The sequence below is a fragment of the Macrotis lagotis genome, chromosome X (assembly GCF_037893015.1).
Source record: "Macrotis lagotis isolate mMagLag1 chromosome X, bilby.v1.9.chrom.fasta, whole genome shotgun sequence".
Lineage (NCBI taxonomy): Eukaryota > Metazoa > Chordata > Mammalia > Peramelemorphia > Peramelidae > Macrotis > Macrotis lagotis.
The window spans coordinates 697,185,550-697,209,725 of NC_133666.1; the positions used below are offsets into that span (position 1 = coordinate 697,185,550).

At 45.7% G+C, this 24,176-nt stretch overlaps 1 protein-coding gene across 1 annotated transcript in view; it reads left to right on the forward strand.

Annotated features, from left to right (window-relative positions):
- PI4KA (phosphatidylinositol 4-kinase alpha) overlaps positions 1-24,176 on the forward strand; it is a 116,937-nt gene that overhangs the window by 1,004 nt on the left and 91,757 nt on the right. Inside the window, exons 2-8 of the mRNA XM_074206573.1 lie at positions 10,485-10,601; positions 11,660-11,753; positions 16,470-16,558; positions 17,425-17,497; positions 18,480-18,739; positions 19,825-19,891; positions 22,678-22,826. Of these exons, the coding sequence (XP_074062674.1) occupies positions 10,485-10,601; positions 11,660-11,753; positions 16,470-16,558; positions 17,425-17,497; positions 18,480-18,739; positions 19,825-19,891; positions 22,678-22,826 (849 nt within the window). The remainder of the gene's footprint in view (positions 1-10,484; positions 10,602-11,659; positions 11,754-16,469; positions 16,559-17,424; positions 17,498-18,479; positions 18,740-19,824; positions 19,892-22,677; positions 22,827-24,176) is intronic.

Sequence of the window (24,176 nt, forward strand, 5' to 3'; positions counted from 1 at the left end):
CTCTCATGGCTTCATACGATTTCAAGGGGAGAGACCCCAGTGGCCAACAGCTTACCGAACCCAGACCCGAAAAGGGACCCTCTCCCCTTCAGACCCAACAAGTCGGGCTTATGGAAGGCTCCAGAAGGAGCCCAGACAGGCAGGCCCTTCCGACTCTGATCGGAAGATTGCTGTAAGCCAGAGGGGTCCAACGTGCTCCTGAAAAATTCAATCAGATCAAAAACTATCGAGAAGCGGTTAACCAAATAAATAGAAGTACGGCACAACACCGGTAGTGTGAATTTTTGGTTTTTCTAAGTCAGTATATGGCCTTGCAGGGGTTCTTTTTATTTGAGTTCACACCCCTACTCTCGTGGATAATGTAAAATCAGTTCTCCATGTCCCTCTGCACCTTGCTCCTATTACTCCTAGTCTGTTCCCTGAGGCCAGGTTGCAACAGGATCCAGCCAGGACCTTTCCTTCTGTACTCAGTCTGTCCAGTCGGGCTCCTCGGTGCCTCCTATTCCCTGAGGATGATGCCCCCATTTCCCTGAGGATGTTCCCTGGAAAAGAAGGGTGGAGTGAAAGTGGGCCTGTCTGGAGAGTGGCTCACTAAGACTTAGAATGGGGAGAAATCCAGGCAGCCCCAAGAAGGTCCTTGGAAAGTATACTCAATGTCTGACTCATTAGCTTTGGAAGTTGTGAATTGTTTTACTGCCCGACTTGGGTCAGGTAGATCCACAGCTGTTGCTTCAAGCTAACCAGCTTTTAGCTTTACACTGAGAAATAGACTGCTTAGTTGGGTGGAAGTCTTGCCTGGCCCACCAGCCTGGGGGAGCATCCGCTCTCCTGTTTGTGGCAAAGCTAAGGGAGTGGCCTTTGTTTCCTTAGAGTCTAGTAACTAGAGCCAGATCCAGATAGTCTTAGAGTGGTCAACTGGTCAATCTGGAACAACCTGATAGACTGGCTTGGTAGTGAAAGATGCTAGAATCACCTTAAGAGCTAATGCTTTTTTTTTTTGGTTTTTGTGGGGCAGTGGGGTTAAGTGACTTGCCCAAGATCATACAGACAAGTAATTATTAGGTGTCTGGGGCTGGATTTGAACTTAGGTCCTGAGACTCCAGGGTGGGTTCTCTTTCCACTGCACCACCTAGCTGCCCAAGAGCTAACTCTTAACAAAGGTTTTAAAGTTTACTGAATCACAAACAGACGCTAGCTCCCTTTATCTAACCCCCCCCCCCCATTTCACCAAAGAGTAAACCAGAGGAAGCCTAGTTTTCCAGGGACTCACCTCCGGTCAGGATGTCAGAAGTAGGATTCTAAGCTGGTTCTCTGACTCCTGGGCCCGGGCTTTTTCAGCCTCCTCTGGTGACTGCTCAGACTTCTTAGCATTTTCCACTCATATCTGCCAATAACCATTTTTCTGATGAGGCTCACCCAGGAGCACCGGCTAGTGCTACTTTCTGCTAACAGAGTGACTGAGCAGGGTATCGTTGGCAGCAGCCTCTTGGGTCAGAGTGGGTAGGTAAGCAAAATGACAAAATCTGAGGCTTCTCAGGGGGCAGAGTCCTGCTGTCTATCAGACTGGATGGAGGCCTGGCATCTAAGCCCACCCAGATCATCTGGAGTCACAGAATTCAGTTTTGAATCCTCACTTTGAAAACCTTACTTGGTGTGGTCAGCAGTATTTTACTACAATATTCAGTTCATCAAGTATTCTTTTTTTTTTAGTGTCCACTTTGTAAGAGGCATTTGGGGGTCCAAACCAAATTTGGGGTACTTTAAACACTGGGGACCTGGAAGGTCTGGGAAGGCATCGTGAAGGTGGCCTTTGACTGAGCTTGGATACATGAGGAAGATTCTTTGGGAAAATGAAGAAAGAGGCCAAAGAGTGACCTGCATGGAGTAGTCCAGTTGGACCATAATATCACATATCTGAAACACGACTGGAGAGGGAAATTGGAGCCAGTTTGTGGGAGGTTTTAAACGCTAGACTGAGCAGTCAGTCTGAAGAATTCTGAGAAGGGCAGCATAGGGGGCTCTCTCTGGGGGCTGGGATAGCTAGCTTCCTGGTCCTGAGCCTCTCCAGGCTTCATCAGCTAGTAGCCCCTGAGGAGGTTATCACAGAGCCCAGAAGCACTTTGTTATTTTAGTTGATTCTCTAGAACTCTTGCTGAATAAGTCATTCTGCATAGGCTGTTCTCAATAGTTGAGTGTTTATACTGAAATGATTTTAATTGTACTGGCATGGAAATCTTTTTGAAGTGAACTACAACTGTTCATGCTTTCTTACATTATTATATAATGTTGTTGATGCTGATCTTCCTGATGTGGGCTATAGGCCTGACCCATCCAATCTGTCTCTGTCTTTTGGGTACCTTGGGCCTACTTCCCCCACACACACACACACATCACCCCCCCCCCCCCTCCCATGCAGGCTGACCCTCATGCTGTTGATCTGTCAGCTTCCTGGCATCTTTTCCCTTAGCTTTTTTATAGACTATGCCAGTCATCTGCTAGGTTTTCCCTGGGTGCTCAGAAGCTATGTCAGAGGTTTTCTGTTTTTGTTTTTCTGACTATATATGATACTATTGGAAGCCTGAAGGTTCTAGGAGGTTGATTTATCAATAGACAAGATTGGTAGACAGCATTAATTATGGGACAAGAGGTCCATATAATAGAGTTCTGTAGATTTACCAAAAAAATAAAGCCCTCACAAATTCTGTTTTACTAAAACCAGTTTCTAATGTGGGAGTCTACTTCCCTCGTGTATCAGCTTTCTGCAGATTTTTTTTTTAGTTCTTGCAGAGCAGACACAGTGACTATGTCTCTAATTTTAGACAGTCATTACAATTTACAAATTACACTTGATTATTCAGTGAAAATACTTTGTTCTTTCAAGTATTCCAGTATTAGGATAGGCAGCCCTTCTATTCAAAATGACAATCCTCCCTGGCGGCTGGCAAACTGGCAATGGCTCCATGTTCTCAGAGTCTCAACAGTCTCATCGAGTTTGAGGTCCCCTATTGGGGATGGTCTGGTACCTGCCACTTGTTCTGCCATGACTCCTGCCCTTCTGATGAAGGATCTGCCATGCTCGAGTGGAATTTTCCTCTGCACCCAGATGTAACTTTCTTTTCCTATACCTTCATCCTTGCACCTGCTTGGGGCTCTCCTCTCTAAACTACCTTGGATTTTTATTCCTTTTGTACTTGGGACCCTGAGAGCCAGACCACTTTGTTTCTGCCTTTTTGTCTCCAGTGCCTGGACATCCTAGGCACTTAAATGCTTGTGGATGAATAGACTAGAGTGAACAAGAGGGGGCAGGCCAAGGAGGGACCTTTTAATTTCACTTCCTCATCTCTCAAGCAGTGAAAGCCCTGAACCAGCAAGCTTTATTAAACCTCTTCTCTCTGCCAGCTCTGAAAGTGAGACAGTTCCTGCCTTCATGGAGGGAGGCAGCATGTCCAGATGTAATAATGTGCCAAATAAAGCCAAGATCCTCCAGGAGGGACTGGAGGGAGAGGGTTGGCCAAGCTGGGGCTGACTTCTGTTCTGCAGGGGTCAAGGAGAAGGTAAACCCTGCTTGGAAGTGGCAGCAGGTAGTAGTGGAAGGGAGGTAGGCAGCCTCCTGCCTGGGGGTCCCCATTCTCCTGCTCTGCTCCAATTCTTTATGTGAGAGAGAGAGAGAGAGAGAGAGAGATCCTAAGGGCTACCAGATTTTGATTTCCATGAGAAAGGATTGTGGGCCTCTTTTGTAAAAGATGAGACTCTTGGAGCTAGAGGTGCAGGAGAAGCTGCATGGGGGAGCCCTGAGAGCCAGCCTCCAGAGCAGCATCACAACCAGAAGGCCAGCCTGTGGTTGCCCTTGTACAGTGTTAGGGAACCAATGGCCACAACTGGTAGCAGCTGGAGTGTGCCACAGGCCTCCCCTGCGCCAGGCCAGCCTGGGTCAAATGTGACCCAGCTGCCTTTTAGAATGCCTCATCACTTTAGATGAGATTCTTGAGAGCAACTGTCTGTCCTGAGGGGACCCAGACAGATTTTTCTTGTGACCTCATGAGGTCATCTCTTTGCTGTATGGTTTTCATTCAGTTCAACAAATATTGATTGGTGCCTGTTGCTTGGGTGAAGTGGGAGGGCCCTCTGAGCACCAGTCTGGTGTGGGATGGACACAAACCTGAAGTTTATAAAGAAAAACTGCCTTTGACTGCATCTCTGAAATCATTGGTCCCTTTTGGACTCACTCTCTACATACTGGTCAGCAGGCCCCCCCCCCCGTCTGTCCTCATTCCTCTCACCAAGAATACTCTCAGCCTCCACCCTCTAGTCAGAGGCAGAAGTAGAATTCCTAGGAAAATGGGATCTTGAAGGAGCATGAGGGGGGCATGGGGAAAAGTCCCAGAGTCAGTGCTTCCTCCAGTTTTCCTGGAGCATTTGCCCCTGCCCCAGTGCTCACCAAAGAGTAGGCTTGGAATCAGTGTATTGTTCCCTGTTAGATTGTCAGTTCCTGGAGGCAGAGATCCCTTGTTTATGAGGCAACTTTGTCTCTGGACTTGGATTCAGCAGTTCCCAAGTTCAAATCCTGACTAAGGCACTTAGTACCTGGGGAGCCCTGTTGGATTTGCACTGTCATCTCCAATGAACTCCTTGTTTGTTAAAGAAAGGGTGAATTAACGAGGGCAGTGAGCCCTGGGGCAGAGGTGGGTGAGAGGGACAGATGGGAAGAGGGTCTGCTAGAAGTCTGGCAGCCCTGGGGTTAGGAAGCTTTTCCATTTCTCTGTGCTCAGGACTCTACTACCAAGAATAGACCATTGTGGACAGTCTTCTACTAAGCTGACTTCCCTTGGAACTCTTCTACTAAAATGTCTTTCACAAAGATCACTAATTCAAAAAATTGATGACAGAAACATGGAACTTGATTTAGTAGGAAATTCAGTTGCCATCGAGTCCATTTCATACAAATGACAAGTCACCCTCCAGCCTGAGAAGTGTTCAAGTCGAGGCACCAAACATTGATTAAGTACCCACTGTATATCAAGCAATGGAGAGTCAAAAAAAAGCAAGAGTCCCAACTTTCTAGAAGCTCACATTCTAATGTGGGGGGGGTGTAAGCTAAGGGTGGAAAATACCTGTACAGGGTAAAGGAGAGAGAGGTAACCTCAAAAGGAAGACCTTGCTGGCCTTGAGGGGATCAGGAGGCAAAACTGAAGAGGGGAAGTCAGGACAGGGACTGTGAGGTCAGTAGTGAGTCATGGAGGGACAGGGTGGGGAGGAAGGTGGGAGAACCCTGGCAAGATGCTAAAAGGCTTTTGGAGCTGAAGAGAAGGTCTTGTATTTGACCCTGGAGGTAATGGAGAACTCCTGGGACTTAGCAAGTGGGGGAAGGACCTGACCAGATCCCACCCCCCAATCAACTTCTCTGCAGCATCCACCCATCTCCACTGGCCCAGCCCTCTCCAACCAAACCAGACCAATCTAACTTAACATTGTGAGCCAACTATGTAGAAGATGGCTCTGAGAACTCTGATGACCAGCTCCAGTCCCTGGCCCCAGGACCCTTACACACCTGCACAGGAAAGTCAAAAGAGGGTGGCCAGGCGATAAACTGGGAGCCTGGAGCTGAAACAGGCTTAAAAGCAATGGGGTAGCTGGGCTCCACTCTTTGGAGAGAGAGCAGAACCAGGAAGCACAAGGAGGAGCCACTCGCAGTGGGTTAAGGATGAAGTTGCTACCTGGTAGAATCTGCTGAAGTGGCTGCCTCCCTAGTCAGAGTTCCCTAAGCAGAACATGAATGACTCCTAGTCAGGAAGTTAGACAGTGTCCTTCACTTAAGATTTGAACTCAGTGGCCCTTGAGGCCTGGGATTCTCATCATAACCAAAAAATCGAATTCAAGTTAGAAAGTGATCACAACAAAGAGGAATTCAAGCTAAAAGAGCAGATGAGATTTGCATTGGAATTACATTGCCTCTTGGAACCGGGAGGAAATCAGAAAGGCTTACTCCTGAGCCAGATGTGAGGCAGAAGAGGGGACCAAGTCAAGGGGAAGAGCAATTCCCACTGGGACTAGAAGGATGTTCTGAAGAGGACTGAGAGAGAGGTGGGGGGGGGGTGTCAGTTTTTGGGACCAAAGGCCAGGCCTGGGGTCTTGACCTTTATCACTCTAGACTCCAGATGCTCTAATAGAGCGAGGGAGGAAGGGCATTTGTTGTTGATCAGGGGGCATCCCTTTACTGGAGCATGAGGGCTGAGTTCACAGGAGCTGCCACATCCCCCAGGGAAGAGTCCAGAGGGAGAGGAGAGGCCAAAGAAGGGCTCTCACTGAGCAGCTACCTGTTGATTTTCATTCCCTTCTTGACCCTTGACTTTCATGTGCCTACAATTCCCCCCCCATCTTGCTTCCCTCCCCCCACAGAAGGCAATTTGCCAGTCTTTTCATTGTTTCCATGGTAACGATCCAAATTGAGTGTGATGAGAGAGAAATCAGATCTTTAAGGAAGAGACAGAAAGTAAAAGAGAGAGCAAGAGCAGACAAGATAGCAGGGTTTTTTTTCCCTAAATTAAAGGGAATAATCCTTGGTCTTTGTTCAAACTCCACAGTTGTTTCTCTGGATACAGATGGGATTCTCCATTGCAGACAGCACCAAATTCTCCCTGGTTGTTGCACTGATGGAATGAGCGAGTCCATCAAGGTTGATCATCACCCTCATGTTGCTGTTGGGGTGGACAGTGTTCCTCTGGTTCTGCTCATCTCACTCAGCATCAGTTGATGCAGATCCCTCCAGGCTTCCCTGAATTCCCACCCCTCCTGGTTTCTAGTAGAACAGTAGTGTTCCATGACATAAGGAATATCTTTTTAAAATTTTTTTTATTTATTTAAGGCAATGGGGTTAAGTGATTTGCCCAAGGTCACACAACCGGGCAATTATTAAGTGCCTGAGGCTGGATTTAAACTTAGGTCCCTCCTGACTCCAGTGCTGCTACTCTATCCATTGTACCACCTAGCTGCCTCTCACAAAAAAAATACCTTTTAAAGAAAAGAAAGAAGCATAGAAAAAATAAAACCACAAAACTGATCAACAGTTTGGAAAAGTTTGAAAATACATACAATATTACACACTTGTGAATCTCTCATTTCTACAAAAGCATGGGAGGATGGGGGATCAGTTAAGGCTGCACATGGATAGAGAACCAGCCTTGGAGTCAGGAGGACTAAGTTCAAATCCAGCCTTAGACACTTAATAATTACCTAAAAACTCTGTGACCTTGGGCAAGTCACTTAACCCCATTGCCTTGCAAAAATTTAAAAAACTGGGAAGATGGATTTTCTCCATAATTGTGCTTTTGTGGTTGTTGCCATTTGTTTGACAGTTGTTCAGTCTCTGTGGCCCATTTGGGGTTTTCTGGGCAGAGATACTGCAGTGGTCTGCCATTTCCTCCTCCAGGTCAGTTCCAGATGAGGCAATTGAGGCAAGTAGGGTGAAGTGACTTACTTGCTCAGAGTTACACAGCCAGTAAGGGTCTGAATCTGGATTTGAACTCAGGTCCTTCTGACTCCAGGACTGATGCTCTCTCCACTTGGTTGTCCTGTTATTGTAGTCATTGTACTTGTCTTCCTGGCCTTGCTTACTTCCCTCTGTGGCTATTCCTGCAGCTCCTCCTACGTTTCTTCTTCAGCACAGTCATCTTTTCCTAGAGTACAGTGTCAGTTGTGGGGGCTTGAGGGGGTGGGTACCATCCATTACAGAAAGGGCTGCTCTAAGTAGCTTGGTGTCAGGGACACATTAACCCTTTTGGCTTTTTGCCACTCTTCCTCTCCCCCCCCCCCCCGCCCCCTCCCCCAGCCTCTGGGCAGACTTCTCCCTGGCTGCCTCCAGGCCTGGAACTTCTCCCTCCTGGGCTCCAACTCCAACCCCACCTCCTAACCAACCTTTCCCAGTCTTCTTCTATTACTGATCTCCATTTCATCCTGTCTAGAGTTTGGCTGTAGCTGTGGCTGTAGTTGTTATATCCCCCCGTTGATGGTGAGTCCTGGAGGTCAGAGACTGTCTTTTACCACAGTGTAGAGTTTTGCTCTGGATGCTCATTGACTGACTGTGTCATGAACCCGTGTCACTTTTTTTTGCAGTTTCACATTGCTTTTCAGAATTGTTGTACTAGGGGTGGCTAGGTAATACAGTGGATAGAGCACCAGCCCTGGAGTCAGGAGTACCTGAATTCAAATCCAGCCTCAGACACTTAATCATGACCTAGCTGTGTGGCCTTGGGCAAGTCACTTAACCCCATTGCCTTGCAAAAAAACCTAAAAAAAAAAAGAAAGGTTGTACTGATTTACAGCTCCATCAGTAGTACACTTATGTCCTCTTCCTAGGCTGACTCTATCCTTTGTCATCTGTGACATCTGCAGATTGTGAGACAAAACCTCAGGCTTGTTTCAATGGGCAGTTCTCTACTCCTTTATGATTTAGAGCTATCTTGAGGTTGGGAATAGTTTGCATTTCTTCTTAGGGAAGTTGTTTGTTCATGGGAAATGACTCTTGGTCATATCTCTGTATTTGTTAGTTGTTCATACATATATCTTGGATACTAAGCCCTTATCTGAGAACTTTGATACAAAGATTTTTCTTTCTTTTCAGTTTTCTTCCTTTTCTCTCTCTCTCTCTCTCTCTCTCAGCAATTGGAGGTTGTGACTTATCCAGGTTCGCACAGTTAGTGTATCTGAGGCTAGATTTGAACTCAGCTCCTCCTGACTCCAGATCCAGTATTCTGTCCACTGCACCTCCTAGCTATCCATTTGCCTCCTTTCCTTAAAACTAGATATATTAATATTGTTTGTGTAGAAATTTTCAGTTTTATGGAGTTCGTTGTCCATTTCATATTCTATAAGTGTCTCTCTTCCTTAGGTAAAGAGTAGAGCTTCTGGGGAAAAAGACTCACGTGTCCAAAAATATTTATAGCAGCTCTTTTTGTAGAGGTAAAGGATTAGTCAATTGGAAAATGGCTGAACAAGTTATGGTATATGAATGTTATGAAGTACTCTTGTTCTGTAAAAGCAGTCAGACTTTAGAGAAGCCTGGAAAGACTTCCATGAACTGATGCTGAGTGAAGTGAGCAGAGCCAGAACATTATACATATTAAGAACAACATTGTGAGATGCTCAACTATGATGAACGTAGCTCCTCTTAGTTCAGTGATCAACCACCCTGTTTAGGAAAATGTCATCCACATCCAGAGAAAAACCTATGGAGTCTGAATGCAGAACAAAACATATTTTGCTCACTTTAAAAATTTACTTTTAAGTTTTTTCTTTTTCATGGTTTCCCCCCTCTCTACTTCCAATTCCTCTTTCATAACATGACTAATATGGAAATATGTTAAACCTGATTGTACACATGCAACTTTTGCCAGATTGTTTGCTGCCATGGGGACAGGGGAAGGAAGGGAGGGTGGTACAAAAGTGTGAAATTCATAAACATGCAAATGGATGAATGTTGAAAAAAAAATACTCCTGGCCATTGTTGTTAGAGATACATGATATGTTTCTTTTTCAATTTTATGATGATGTGGATCTTTTAATATCTCTTTTGTCTTTATGGTGGGATGTGATATATAAGATGCTGCTTAAGCCTAATTTTGCCAGTTTGCTTTCTAGTTTTCTCATTTTTTTTTTTCAGCCAAATTTGGAGTCCTTTCCTAAGGAATTTGATTTTGAGTTTTTCATACACAAGTCATTGCGTCTTCTTGTTTTGCTTTTTATCCTTTGATCTATTCCAGTTATTAACTGACATGTGTTACTGTGAATAGTGACTTGATGAGATGAGAAATGTAGCTGTTTCTTCTTTGCCTTCACTGCCATTGCCTTGTCCCCAGGTTGGATGAGATTTCCCAGATTCTCTTGCTCAAGTTGCAGTGGGAATTGCTTCATGGTAGACATTTCCTTATTTTTCTGTATCTATTTTATTTTGTTTTGAAAGATTTTATTTATTTTGATTTTATAATTTTCCCCCTAATCTCACTTCCCTCCCCCACAGAAGGCGGTCTGTTAGTCTTTACATTGTTTCCATGGTATGCATTGATCTAAATTGAATGTATTGAGAGAGAAATTATATCCTTATTTCTTTTGCTTTCAAGTATAATTGCTGACCTCTGCTTTCATCCAGAATTGAATGATTTTCTTATTTATTTATTTATTTGTTTAGGGCAATGGGGTTAAGTGATTTGCCCAAGATCACACAGCTAGGCAATTATTAAATGTCTGATACTGGACTTGAACACAGGTCCTCCTGACTCCAGGATCAGTGCTCTATCCACTGTGCCACCTAGCTGCCCCTTGAATGATTTTCTTTGAGATTCATTTAGGGGATGATCTTTTATATGGAATTGTCCAAGTGAAATAGGCCAGGTTTTTTTGAGGATCTCTGTGGCTCTTTGTAGCTCAGATCTAGTTCAATTCAAGATTTGCTTTCACTTTATGACATTACATGTTTTTGTTCCTTTGATAAGGTCCAGAAACTTCTCTGCATGTGTCCCGTTGATTTTCATGGGATTTTCCAATTAGATGAACGTCGAAGAGATGCTGTCATTGCTCTGGGAATTTTTCTTATCGAATCAAATTTGCAGGTATGGTTCTCATTAGATTACATATTCCCTGTGATCATTTACCTGATGATGAAATAGATTGCTCAGAGTAGAATTGATTTAAGTTTTGAGGTTAAAGAAAAAAAAATTTACAATCATAAGTATATTTTTGTGTAATAGAATTTGAAAGTGGTGCTCATTTTCACATATCAAAAATAGATGGAGGCTTAATGATGGTACTAAATTTTTAAGCACATTAAAATGATGAACTATTTAAAATACTTTTTTATTGTATTTTTACTGCAATTTTATCTAAAAGCCATGTGATAATTTGCTATTTTTATTGACAATGGAAGTGAAGAAGTCAAAGGGAGAAAAAGCATAACCCAGATTAAAGGTTAATCATTAATGTTTGAGTGAATGTTTGTTGGACTGTGTTATTAGAGAGCTTTTGTTTCTAAATAATATTTAAATTTCTCTGTTTAACTAAAAAATGTATAAATATTCCACAAATGTTTGAATAATGAACATGGATTGTTATTTTCATAAAGACATGTCTGTAAAATATTAAAAATAAATATTATATCTTCACACTATTTCATAGGTCATTTTCTAACCCCCTCTCCTCAGCTACTGTTCCCACCCTTCTTTCCTCTGTTCAGGCCCCTCTCCTCTTTCACCTTCTCTTTCAGCAGAGACTTCTCCTCTCTTCTCTACCTCAGGCCTCGCCTTTACTTCCTCAGTTCTCCAGTTTTCTTTGACTGGGGAAGAGGTGGCCCTTTCCGTGGGCTCCCCTGGCCTGCTGCTTCTAGCATGATCCATCCCTATCTTTGCTCTTCAATCTCTGCTTCCCTCTTGCTCTCCTCTCCAAGCCCCATCTTCCCTTGCTCAGTGTGGGTGCACTACCTTCTCAAGTCCTTGTGTGCTGTTCTTGTTGCAGGACTTCTGGTACTGAGGGCAGACCTTATGTTATGTCCCAGAGCCTGACACTTACCCAATATTTATGAGGAAGGTTCAGTAGTTACTGGGGGCAGGACCAGGGCTGGTTGGGGGATCTATCTACTGACTTCTTTTTGAGTATGCATCTCTTTCTTTTTCAGCACAAAGAACACATCATCCCCTACCTTCTTCGCCTTCTGAAGGGTCTCCCAAAAGTGCAGTGGATTGAGGAAAGTGGTGCGCGGAAGAAACGAGGTGGTGCCATGTTCATTTTCTTTGTATGTGGTTGAGAAACATAAACATACAAAAGGACATTCTCACGCTGGACCACTCAGTGGTCCATTCTACCCCGTGGGATTTTATAGCCAAACACCAATATCTAGAGTCTGGGAATGAACATGTGGCCCACAGACACATTGCTACTCCACCCACCCACCCACACACTGCCTCCTGTAATGAGGCCTTTCTGGGCCTTATTTGTTCCCTGGAATTACAAGGGTTCGGTGGGCATCCTTTACATTGGGCTCTCTATTCATTATGATCTCATAAGATCCCCAGTTTTTTGCCCATCTCTCCCAGATTTTCTTGTTATGCTTCATCTTGGGAGTGAGGTTGGATAAAGGACCCAATGCCACCCCACCTGACCCTCCTAGCAGAAGTACTAGGTACTCTCACAGCTTCTACTGTGGCAAAGAGGCTTTGAGCTTGGTTCTGGCAGCAGGCCAAGCCTATAAACATCTTCTAGTAAGGAAGGTGGCATGGGCACCACTCCATTTAGTTTGTGTCTGAAGTGGGATTTAAATCTGGCTCTTCCTGACTCCAAGCCTTATCCATTATCCTCTGAGACTGATAATCTGCTGCTTCTGTAGGTCATTAGTTGTTGAGGTACTGACCCCCCCCGAGATCTTGGCGCTCTGATGGGTCCACTCTTCATTTCCTTATAATTCTTATGTTTTTGTTGCTAGAAATACTACCCCCACAATTTCCAGCCTTAGTCACCAAATCTCAGAATCTGAGAATTGATAGAAGATTCCATGGCTGCTATATTGTTGACCCTGAGCTTGTCCCTCCTGGGCAGCCACCATCTAGTCAGTCCTGAATTTGCACCAGTGTGGGCGGCCAGTCACTGCTCAGAGGCCTAATCTCTTCTCTTTATGGGCTACCTCTTCCACTCTGGAACACCTTTAGTGCTTAGGGGAGTCTTGGATGTTTTCAGCCTCAGCTTACTGACTCTTCTTGCCAGTTGTTCCCTGTTTGACTGAGCTGACCAAAGTCTTCCGTCTGACAGCCCTCCAGAACCTTGAACAACTCTTCTTTCCCCTTCTTTCCCCTTTGGTGTTTTCTTCTTTTGGTCAAAGTTCCTGGTCCCTTCATCAACCCCCCCCCCCCCCCCCCCATGATGGATTCTGGCTGGACACTCTTCCTTGAAGAACCTCCTAGCCTTAGAGAACTTGAGTTGGAAGGGGTTTCAGAGACTGGCTCATCCAAACCCCTTGTCCAGATGAAAGAACTCTGAGTGAAGGCAGGGAAGAGGGCATGACTTGCTCACAGAAGTAGCAAGAGACTGAGTTGGGATTCAAGAAGTCCTCTAGCCTCAGATCCAGCCTCTTTCCTCCATATCTGATTCTGAAGCCTGAGGCTTCTCTCACTCTTCCATGATTCTGGCCTTGGAAGGAACTTCCCCTGCCCTCTGTGGGTCGTTTGGTTTACTGTTATTTTCTCTTTTTTTCTTTTTGTTTTTTTGGGGGTTCTTTTGCAAGGCAATGGGGTTAAGTGGCTTGCCCAAGGCCACACAGCTAGGTAATTATGAAGTGTCTGAGGCTGGATTTGAACTCAGGGACTCCTGACTCCAGGGCTGGTGCTCTATCTACTGCGCCACCTAGCCACCCCAGTTTACTGTTATTTTAAGGAACATTGACTACCCCCTCATAGCCAGAAGTGTGAGGAGGTCTCCTTCAACGACCCTCATTCTCCTGAGGAGCCCCCTCCAAGCCTGTGGAGGGGAGGGCAGGGTGCTGTGTTTGACCGCAGCAGAGGAGGACAGTAGGTTCCCCTTCCTGATGGGTCCCATTCTCCAGATCTTCTGGAGGCAGTGACCCTCGGCTTGTGTCAGCTCTCAAGGCTGGCTGTCTTGAGGAGCTTTCAGGAGCCCTTAGCGAAGCCCCTCTGCTGCCTGTGCTCCTTGTCAGCACAACCAATGCCTCCCCTCCTGTGACTCACTTGCCCTTGGCTCTTTCAGTGTGAGACCTTCTCCCTGGCTTGCTTTTCTTTCCTCCTTCAGCTCCAGGCCTCCCAAACCCCTTCCTCAAATTCAGGATCTGTTCTTTATCACGATTCCTGAACCTTCCAGGTCTCAAGATGTTGTTGTCCTTCTTCTTCCTCCTAGGAGAGAGCTTGATGAGTTCAGATTGGGCAGATACTGATAAGGTGTTGACTCACCTCTGCACAGGCCAGGATTCCTTGATGCTCAGCTCACATTGCTCCCGGTGGAGGTGCCCATCTACACTTGGCAGACTCGCCCTGACTTTCTTCCCCCTTCCCCATCTGCTCACCGAGACTTAGACTTTCTCATTCCTTTTCTCTCACTAATTCTCTCAGACTCTGCTTTCTGTAGCTGGTTTAATCCAAACAGATTGATCAAACATACTGATTCTTCTTTTGTCTGGCATCTCTGCTCAGAGCTCGGTGATTTCTGGTCTCACTATCCACCCCCTGTACAGGTACTCAACCTAGATGTCCTGGGACCCCTCCTGCAGAGTGCCATTGAGAGAGGATACTCCATAGGCCTGAGGACAGAACCCCCTCCTTACTGGACTTAGCAAGGCAGCTGCTGTCAGGGCATGCAGCAGCCTCTCAGAGCCTCAATTTCCCCACCTGTACAGCATTGTTTGGAGTGTTTTATGAGACTGAGTTGCTCTGTATGCCGGACCCTTCTTCTCTTGCCCAAGACAGTGACTGTCCAGCTAGTGACCTGTCCTCAGGGAATCTGAGTGCTCTTGTGACCCCCAGAAGTATTGCTGTGAGGAATGCCATGTGGTGGGCACTGCCAGGCCTACTGGACCATGTTGATCCCTATTCTTTCTCTGACAAGTGCTAGGCAAGATCAGTCCCGTATGTTGGATTTGATTGAGGCTTCTTAGGCAGTAAAGCCCAGAAAGGATGAACTGATTTTAAGAAAATAGTTGAGATCTGGGCACTTTCTTTTTTGAAAATATTTTATTTATTTTTTTCAACTTCATAAAGATAGCTCTCAACCATCATTTTTTGGTAAGATTTTGAGTTTTACAGTTTTCTCTTTTCCTCCCTCTTTCTGGCACATTTTTCCTTACAGAAGCCCTTTCTCCATTTTTTCTTCTTGCTTTTCCAGAAAAACTAGTGATGAATCTCAGAGATGCTATTTCTTTAGTAAATTATGGCCTGCATTGATGAGAGTGAGTGCAGTTCCAGGGGGGTGACCTAGTTAGTCTTTAAATGCCAGTAACTTAAGTCCTATGTGTTTTGGCCATGTTTTAGCATGGTTCTTATTTAGGCACATGGTACTATTCTTTTAGCAAAGTCATCTGGCCACATTTTGGGGCAACATGGAGGTGCCCCTTGTTTTCAAAGACTTGGTCGATCAGATGATGTCCCTTCATCACCTATTGATTGACTCTGGCTGTTGTCAAGGACCCAGGCCCAGAAAGCTGGCCTCCTAGGTGATGCATTGATGGCCTAGATCACCCATCTCACCATCCTCATACATCCTGCTTCCTCTGACTTATGTTTCTGAGAGGACATGAGATGCTAGGAGGCTAGAGAAGGGGATGACATCCATTGGCTCAAGAATCATGTTAGTTCAAATCTAGAACTTCTGAAGGGTCCACTGGACTAGTCAGGTTAAATTTCTGTCGTTTTTGCATCTTGACCCAATGGTGGCAGGCCATTAATACATTCCCTCAGAAACTTTCCTTAAGGGTCTATGTTAGAGCTTCCATACTGGCTTTGATGTCTAATGGACTGGACTCTATGGGTAATCCCCCCACCCAATTACATGTAAAAATCAGGTTTTTGTTTTTGTTTTTGTTTTTGTTTTTTTTTTTAGTTTTTGCAAGTGGCTTGCCCAAGGCCACACAGCTAGGTAATTATTAAATGTCTGAGGCCGGATTTGAACTCAGGGACTCCTGACTCCAGGGCTGGTGCTCTATCCACTGTGCCACCTAGCCCACCCCATAAAATCAGTTTCTAATACTCGTTTTAAAAATTTTGATTTCCAAATTCTCTGCCTTCTTCCCTCCACTCCTTATTAAGAAGAGAGGTGATTTGATTATAGATTATACACATGTAGTCATCATGCAAACATTTCCATTTTGTCATGTAGTGAAACACAGACCAAAACAAAACAAAATGCCCCAAGAAAGACAAAGTTAAAAAACAGATTGCTCTGATCTGTATTGAGACTTGATCAGTTCTTCTCTGGAGATGGAGAGCATTTGTCATCATCAGTCCTTTGGAATTGTCTTATATCATTGTATTGAGCAGAGTAGCCAGCTCTTTCATAAATGATCATATTTCTTTCCCTGTGTACAATATTCTGATTCTGCTCACTTCTCTTTGCATCTGTTCATATAAATCTTTCCATGTTTTTCTGAAATCATTCCATTTGTCATTTTGTCTATAGAGCAATAGTGTTCCATCACAATTGTATACACTTGTTCAGCCATTCCCCAGTTGATGAGCATTCCTCTGGTTTCCAATTCTTTGGCACTGCAAATAGCTGCTAAAATTATTTCTTTGTACAAATAGGTCCTTTTTCTGTGATCTTTTTGGTATATGGACCTAGTAGGTCAAGTGGTAGGCACAGTTTTACAGCTCTTTGTAACTAGCTCCAAATTGCTCAGAACGGTGGGATCAAATTGCAACTCTGTCGACAGTCATCCTGTAAAAGTCCCAATTTTCTCTGGGGGTTGTTTCTGATGTGCTCTTGTCTCATAGGCATGCTCCCAGTTGCAGAGAACTTCAGTTTCTGCTTGGTGACTTTGTTTTCGGATGTGGCCTATCAGGATTCTACTCTGCGAAAAGAGGTGAGATTTACTACAGTTCTCTAATGTGTCAGCGGCCCCCTTCCCAAGCCTTCTGTTGGCTCAGGTCCTGCCCAACAGCATGAAATGTTCAAGTGGGATGTTGAGGAATAAGTCACATGCTCAGAACCCAACCCCTTGGGGGCTATGTCTGCTAAGGAATGAAGACTGACTAAGCTCCTGCTCTGTGCCAGGCTCGCCAAACAAAGGCCAAACAGCTTCTGCCCTCCAGGAACCTGGCCACCCTAGAACACTCTCCGGGCAAATTGTTCTTTATCTAAAATCATTTGGACTTAGGCTGCTAAGTGAAGCTCCTTTGGGCCCAGGTTTTTGGTTGAAATCTTTCTAAAATGCTTATTAAACAAAACTGAACTGAATTAAGACCTTTTCTTTGGTTGTCATTGTGGTTATCTTTTGCTGCAGTGACATCCTTGAGGCTGTCTGAGCTTGCCTACTTCCCGACCCCTTAACCTTCTCCCCCATGGCCACCTCCATGGCTGTGTTTCTGAAGTCCTTGCATCTACTTTTCTTCATTTTGGGCAGGGGGGAGAAGGGTAGGTCCTACTCCCTTGCTTTCAGCTGTCCCCTTTTGCTATTGTGCCTATCTTTAATCTTCCCCTACCTCCTGCCTCCTGTTGTTCTCTTCCTCTCTGTGGCTAGATTAGATGACCAGTTGTTTGGGACAGTGTGCCAGGGGCCTTCAGAAGACTCTGCGGGGAGGGGAGGCCTTAGAGAACCTGAAGCAGAGCTGGGGAAGAACTGGACTCTTCCTTGGACTAGGGAGTTAATCCAAGGCACTGCACCCCTTCATCAGCATGTGACTGGTTTTTAACCTTTGGATTGATTTTATCTGTTTTCTTGATCTTTAGATTTTTGAGGCACTCTTGGAAGTTTTGAATACTCTTTTGGAAATGTGCAAGTCTTCAGAGATCCAGGAAGGGGGTATGTTTATTATTCTTTACTGTTCACCTTTGCCTTCCCCTTACTCTTTATCTACAGGACAAAGTTGGTGGTTTAGGACTTGTCCCATCTCTCCCTTTGTAGCTTCTGCTTCTGTCTTTTGGATTTGATTTGTATGTCATCCCTTCTCCTGAAGGGTAGTTTGGGCAGACTCACTCCCTGGGATGGCAGGGCAGCCCATGGCTTTTCTCAGTAACATCCTAGACCTGTTTTAGCCAAGCCCAGCCAAAGGGGGAGGAGCTCTGCCGCATATCATCTGGGGCTCATTGGGCTTTCACGGAGCCAACAAACAGCCTGGGGCAGGGATTGCTCATCTGACCTAGCTAGGCCTCTTTCCCAAAGGGGGCCCACAGGTGGTCAGCAGGGCTGGGCACCATTCACCCCCTTCTCATGTGTCCAGTGGGGACAGTGCTTCCAAGGCTGTTGAGAAAAGAGCATAACGCTGCTATTAGGGACTCAGGACCTCGAAGCTCTCAGGGCAACATTCTGGCTTTTTTGCCTTGGAGGGCTTTCGCCTTTCTCTGAACCCTGCTGTAGAATGGGGATAATGAAAGTTGTCCTATTCCTTGTCCCCAGGATTGGTCAACATCAAACGAGGGCAAGGTGGGAGAACCCTGGGCCTGCCATTGAACCCTCCCCAAAGACCTGGCATGGCCCATTCACTTAATATTTGTGACTTGGCCACAGTGCAGTTGCTTGGATAAAGTGACTGAGACCCTGGCCATGCAGCCTGCCTTCCGTCTGCAAGGTTAATGCCCATGGGTGACCATGCCCATTCTGGAAGGGTCTGGCTGGACTCATGCTGACTGTGCTAATTCTGTTTTGGGGTGGCCCCTGGGTCTCAGTTCCTGCTCTTCTCCTCTCAGGAGATGGCATCTCCTAGGGGGCTGGGGCCACTTCCCTTTCTCTGGGCCCCCCACCCTCCCATGTGACTTTGCGTCTTTCTTATCTTCCCATATTCCAGAGTCCTTGTGTCGATACACAGTGCCCTGCCTGCTGGGCATCATGCGGGCCTTTGGGCGCTTCAGCCTCACCGAGGAGCCCCTCCTCTCCAGGCTTTTCCCCCAGATCCCTCCGCAGTCGCTGAAAGTCCCAGAGGAACTGGAGGGCATTCGGAGGCGCTCCTTCAACGACTTCCGCTCCATCCTGCCCAGCAATCTGCTAACCGTGTGTCAGGAAGGCTCCTTGAAGAGAAAGACCAGTAGTGTCTCCAGCATTACTCAGGTCTGTCTGGGCCTGGCACAGCTGAGCTAGGCCATGTGGAAATAAAGTAGGATCACATAGCCTCTGAGACATGAGGCTTCTCCTGGTCTAGATGCCCTCAGGCCTCACTGGTCTCCAGCAAGCAAACCCCTTGGCCAGGAATGATTCCAGCCAGATTCCTGAGCCTTCCCAGAAATCCAGCCCCTCCTCCTTAGTTCTTCTCTCTGTCTCCCTTGCTCACCCAGGGAGCCCTGTGAGGGTGCTGTCCAGCTGGACACCAGAGCCTGACTGTGCTTTCTTTGCCTCATGCTATTTTTTATCTTCCTCATATTCACCATTTTTGAAAGCATCATAGAATCGAATGATATTGCAAGTTCACATCTAGCCCCAGATAGTGCCTAGCTGTGTGACCCTAGGCAAGTCACTTTGCCTCTGTCTACCTCAGTTTCTTTATTTGCAAACTATGAAGATAAATAATTGTACCAACCCCCCCTCCCCCCAGGACTTCAGAGAGCATCAAGTAAAATGATATTTGTAAAGCTCCCTTTCCACATCTCCATGTGTAATCTCAATGTCAGCTGTCATCATCATTATGATCATTTTATCTACTTGATGGTCAGTTTGGCCTCAGAAAGAACAAGTTTCTCTTTGTATGTCTTTTTTTTTAAACACCATCAATACTGAGTTGGGGCCTTTTTGGTAGTTTGACAAGGTTGTCAGTAACAGTAGGACTCAGAAAGATGATCAGGTATCATTGTATAGTCAGTTATATAGCAGAAGGCGCAGGCAAGGGGCTCACGGCTTCTCTCCAGGAAGCGAGGACCCAGCTGCTTAAGATGGAAAACAGGGCAGGGCACTGGGGGGCCTCTGCTCAGAAGCAGCCTTCATGGAGGGCTGCACAACTGAGTTTGCCCTTCAGAGAAGGACTTTTCAGAACCAGGAGGGGTCTGGGGACTGCTAAAACCTTTCCCTTTCCTGACTTGGGTGGGGCCCAGTAAAAGCCCAGTCTGGAGAGGCTGACAAGCAGATTTCTGACCAAAGCAAATGAACATGCTATGGGGACTCCCAATAATTAGAGAGATCCTGTTTCCTGTTTCCTATATCAGGTGAGCCCTGAGCGAGGAACGCCGCATCCCAGCTCTCCTGGAGGATCCATTTTTCACTCTTTGGACGGTAGGAGCATTTCTGTGTCCTGAGGGTTGGTGGTTTGGAGGGTGGGATGTTTCCAATACCCAATGGGCTCCAGGAGCTCCTGTGGCCTGGGTGAACCTTCAGGATCCCCAGAACTGCAGGAGGCCCCTCTGTATTATAGCCCTCCACATCATGCTCCCCCTGACTTCTTTCCAGGCTCACCTAGTTCCTTCATTCACTCAGTCCTTTCATCTATAAACATTTCTCCCAATCTTTATGAGTCAATCCATAGATGATTATTAAGTCCGTACTGAGGGGCAGCTAGGTGGCGCAGTGGATAGAGTACCAGCCCTGGAGTCAGGAAGACCTGCCCTCAAGGAGTTTACCATCTAATGGGGAGTAACCATTAAACTGATTTGGCAGAACAAGCTATAGACAAGGCAGAGAGGTTGATTTGAGGTGCTTAGAGATGGGAATTGTATCCTGGGGAGCTAATAAGATCACCTAGACAGGGAGGAGCAGAACCAGGAAAGAGTGACGGGTGCCCCAAGAACTTAGAAGGAAGGAGAGAGTGATGGACAATGCCCCAGGTTGCAGAGAGGCCAAGGAAGAGGAGGATGAGAAAAGACCATTGGATTAAGTGCCTGAGAAATCATCATCATCAATAACTTTGGAAAGAGTAGTTTTGCTGTAATGATAAGGTCGGAATCCAGATTGTAAAGACTTAAGAAACAAATGAGAGGTGAAAAACGTAGACACATCTTCCAGAGGTTTAGTCACAAAGGGCAGAAGAGTTCTAGGATGATAGCTAGCAGGGATGGAAGAACCAAGCGAGGTTTTTTCCAGGATGTGGGAGACATGGGTATGTTTGTGGGCAGTAAGAAATGAGTCAGGAGAGAGAGAGAGAGAGAGAGAGAGAGAGAGATTGGAAAATAAATGAAAGTGGGGATAAAATCCCAAAAGTTCAGTGATCAAGGACAATTGTAAAAAATTTGTGCTGGAAAATACTAATCTACATCTAGGGGGAAAAACTATGGAATCTGAATTCAGTCCAAAGCATACTATTTTCACTTTTTAAAACTTCTCTATTTTTTTCCTTTTTGTCATGGCTCTTTTCCCCTTTAGTTCCAATTCTTCTTTCACCACATGACTAATGGAAATATGTTAAATATGATTGTACCAGTATAATCTATATCAAATTACTGTCATGGGGAGGGAGGGAAGGGAAGGGAGGTAGAAAAATGTGGAACTCAAAAACTTGCAAAAGGATGAATGTCAAAAACTGTCTTTGCATGCATTTAAGAAAAGATAGAATAACATTAAAAGAAAAAGACAGTGGGTATAACAGAGAGGGTACAGTCTGCTGGAAGAGATAAGATGGAATGAAGCAAGTACAGGAATTGGCCTTGGAAAGGGGTGAGGCCACTTTATCCTGTGAGAGACAGATGAAGGAGGATGTGGCAGAAGGGATCCAAGTGAGAGGAAATAGGGAGAGCAGAGAAGAGGGAGCTCACACCAAATGGCTGCAGTTTTATCCATCAAATAGATGATTCTCAAGATTCTCAGCCAAGAGGGTTGGTGAGATGGAGCCATGGTAAGTTTGAGGAAAGATAAGGTTTAGAAGAGCTGCTGTGGAAAGTGGGAGAGTTGGTTAGGGGAGGTAGAGAAGGGTTTCCTAGCAGTACTGAGGGCCCAATTGATGTTGTGTAACGTAGATTTGTAATGGACCTGGTCAGCATAGGTGCATTAGTTTCTCCATCTCTGTGAAGGCAGTGGGATGGTGGGAGTAAGCATTGGTAAGGGCAATCAGGAATACAATGTGGGGGGGGGGGTTATATAGGGACTTAAAGGAAGAAGATAGTGTAGAGTTGAACTGGTTCACCAAGTGGTCAAGATGGTGTCAAGAGGAGAAAGAGGTTAATCCAGTAGAGATTCAGAGTCAAGGAAGGAGAGCTAAACTGGGAATGAAGAAGACAGTTGTATATGAGAAGGCAGAGGGAGAGGTGAAAAGCCAATTGATTATGCTCTGATTGATCAGAGAAGTTGGAGTTCCTGAATATGGAAGAAGTTGTGGTGGAATTGAGGGTCCCTAGATGTCTGTGATGGGGGTGGGGGAGAAGGGGGCACTCAGGGAAGACACTGAGGGCTAGAGTGCTAATATGGAGGCAAGAGCTGGGGAAGACACAGACTGAACCAGGCACTGAACTTGAGGCCCTTCATCATTCTCTGGACACCCTTCAGCCTCACAGCATAGGATCTTCCTTATCGGTAGTGCTCAGAGCTGAATGCAAGAGCTAGAGTACCTCTTGTTGAGGCTTTACCCCCATTAATGGAACCTCAGATACTGCTAGCTTTGGGCTGTTACATCCCCTTGCTGGCTTATACCGAGCTTGTAGTCCACTAGGACCTCAGGAAAACTTTGATTTGTCTATTCTACTCCTTTTCTTATACATGTGGAGTTGATTTTTTAAATATATCTATTTATCCCTGTTGAATGAGTTTCATCTTCTTAGATTTACCCATTTCCCCAGACCATCATCCTTAGTCCTCTCAGCTCTTCCCCCAGTCAGGCAGGTGCTCCCTGAGGGCAGGCTCTTTGACTCCCTGTGCTTAGGAAGCACCTGGGAAGCACTCACAAGATGCTTGGTGGTCTTGATTGTCTCCACCATAGATTGGTCTAGCATGTTGGCATACTATCCCCTCATTGGACCCTGAGTTCTTTGGCACAGTGCCTGTCCATGGGAGGAGTTGTGGGCCCAACCTAGAGGCAGGGTGCTCCACATCCTGGGGACTTCTGCTCAGCTGTTGACCTTTGTTCTCCTCCACAGGATCCCTGTTTCCTGAGGGCCAGACCCTGCACCCAGACTGCTACTTGTTCACAGTGAGCTCCTGCTTCTCTGTGCCACCGCTCATTTCTAGTTCCATTCCTGCCGAGTGCACACTTCCCCTGGAAATACTCCAGGAGCTCCTCATCTTGGTAAGTCATGGTGGTCCTGGGCTGCCCAGTCTGCTTTGTAGGGGCCTTGAGATCTCAGGCCAGCCAGGAAGGAATGGCACAGATTTCCAGATGAACTATCATAGGAGCAGTTCATGTCCTCACAGTGGCAAAATCTCAGTATCTGGAGCCCCATCTGCTCTCTTTCTCTCTGCTCCTGACTCCTCTATCTCTGTCATGGGCTCCTCCACCCTCACCCCCACCCCCTTGCTCCTAATCTTGGGAATGACCTTGATTCTTCCCTCTCCTCTGCCAGCCACTTTACCATTCTGTACCCAAACTATCTATTCATTATTTATTAAGCACCAGCCTAAATGCTGGGGCTACAAGGAGAAGCAGAGTAGAACTCCCAGGAACAAAGCCAAGTGGGAGGCAGGAAACTAGAAGCTCCCAGAGCTTTTCCCAAACCAACTTTAAATGAAGTCTCTAAACAAACCTAAAGTGACAGAACCCACAAAAAATAGAGTGAAACAAGTTCCCAACTCAAGATATCTTTGAGGAACTTCAGTAAAGGTCCCATGTGTGTCAAAGGGTGGGTATAGCCCAGCCTAAACAGCAGAGCTGGAAAGCCAGTGGGAGACTTAACCCACAACACAGTGCAGCTTAGGTCTGGGTTCAGCAAGCCAGGGGTCCAGCTGGCCAGCAGCAAGCATCCCAATCCAAAGCTCGGAAGACAAAGTTCAAGTCCCAGGAACATTGCTGAAACACATGGAACTGGCTTGGGCTACCCTAATGCAGGGAACAAACTGCTAGCACTTGAAATACCATGGCCAACACGTTAGGTAAGTGGTAAGCCAGGGACCAGACTCCCAACCCCAGCACAGAAAAGCTCTGGACTATGTCCCATTTGCCCCAGGAGCAGAACTCAACTATCAAAATGAGCAAAGGAAAAGGGGGGGGGGCTAACCATAAAAGGCTACTGTTCTTATAAGGATGATAAAAATGCTATCTCAGAAGAGAAACAGTGACTAAAAGCCTACATGTAAAACCCCAAAGGGGTTTTTGAATTGTTTTCAAATTCAAAAAGATCTCTTGGAAGAGCTCAAAAAAAATTATAAAAAAAAAAACCCAAAGAAAAAAGAAAATTGGAGAAAAGAAATGAGAGCATGCAAGAGAATTATGAAAAATTAACTGAAGAAAATAATACCTTTAAAAGTGAAATTGGTCAAGGGGCAGCTAGGTGGTGCAGTGGATAGAGCACCACCCCTGGAGTCAGGAGTGCCTGAGTTCAAATCCTACTTCAGACACTTAATAATTACCTAGCTGTGTGGCCTTGGGCAAGCCTTGCAAAAAACAAAACAAAACAAAACTAAAGATAGAGGGGTGGCTAGG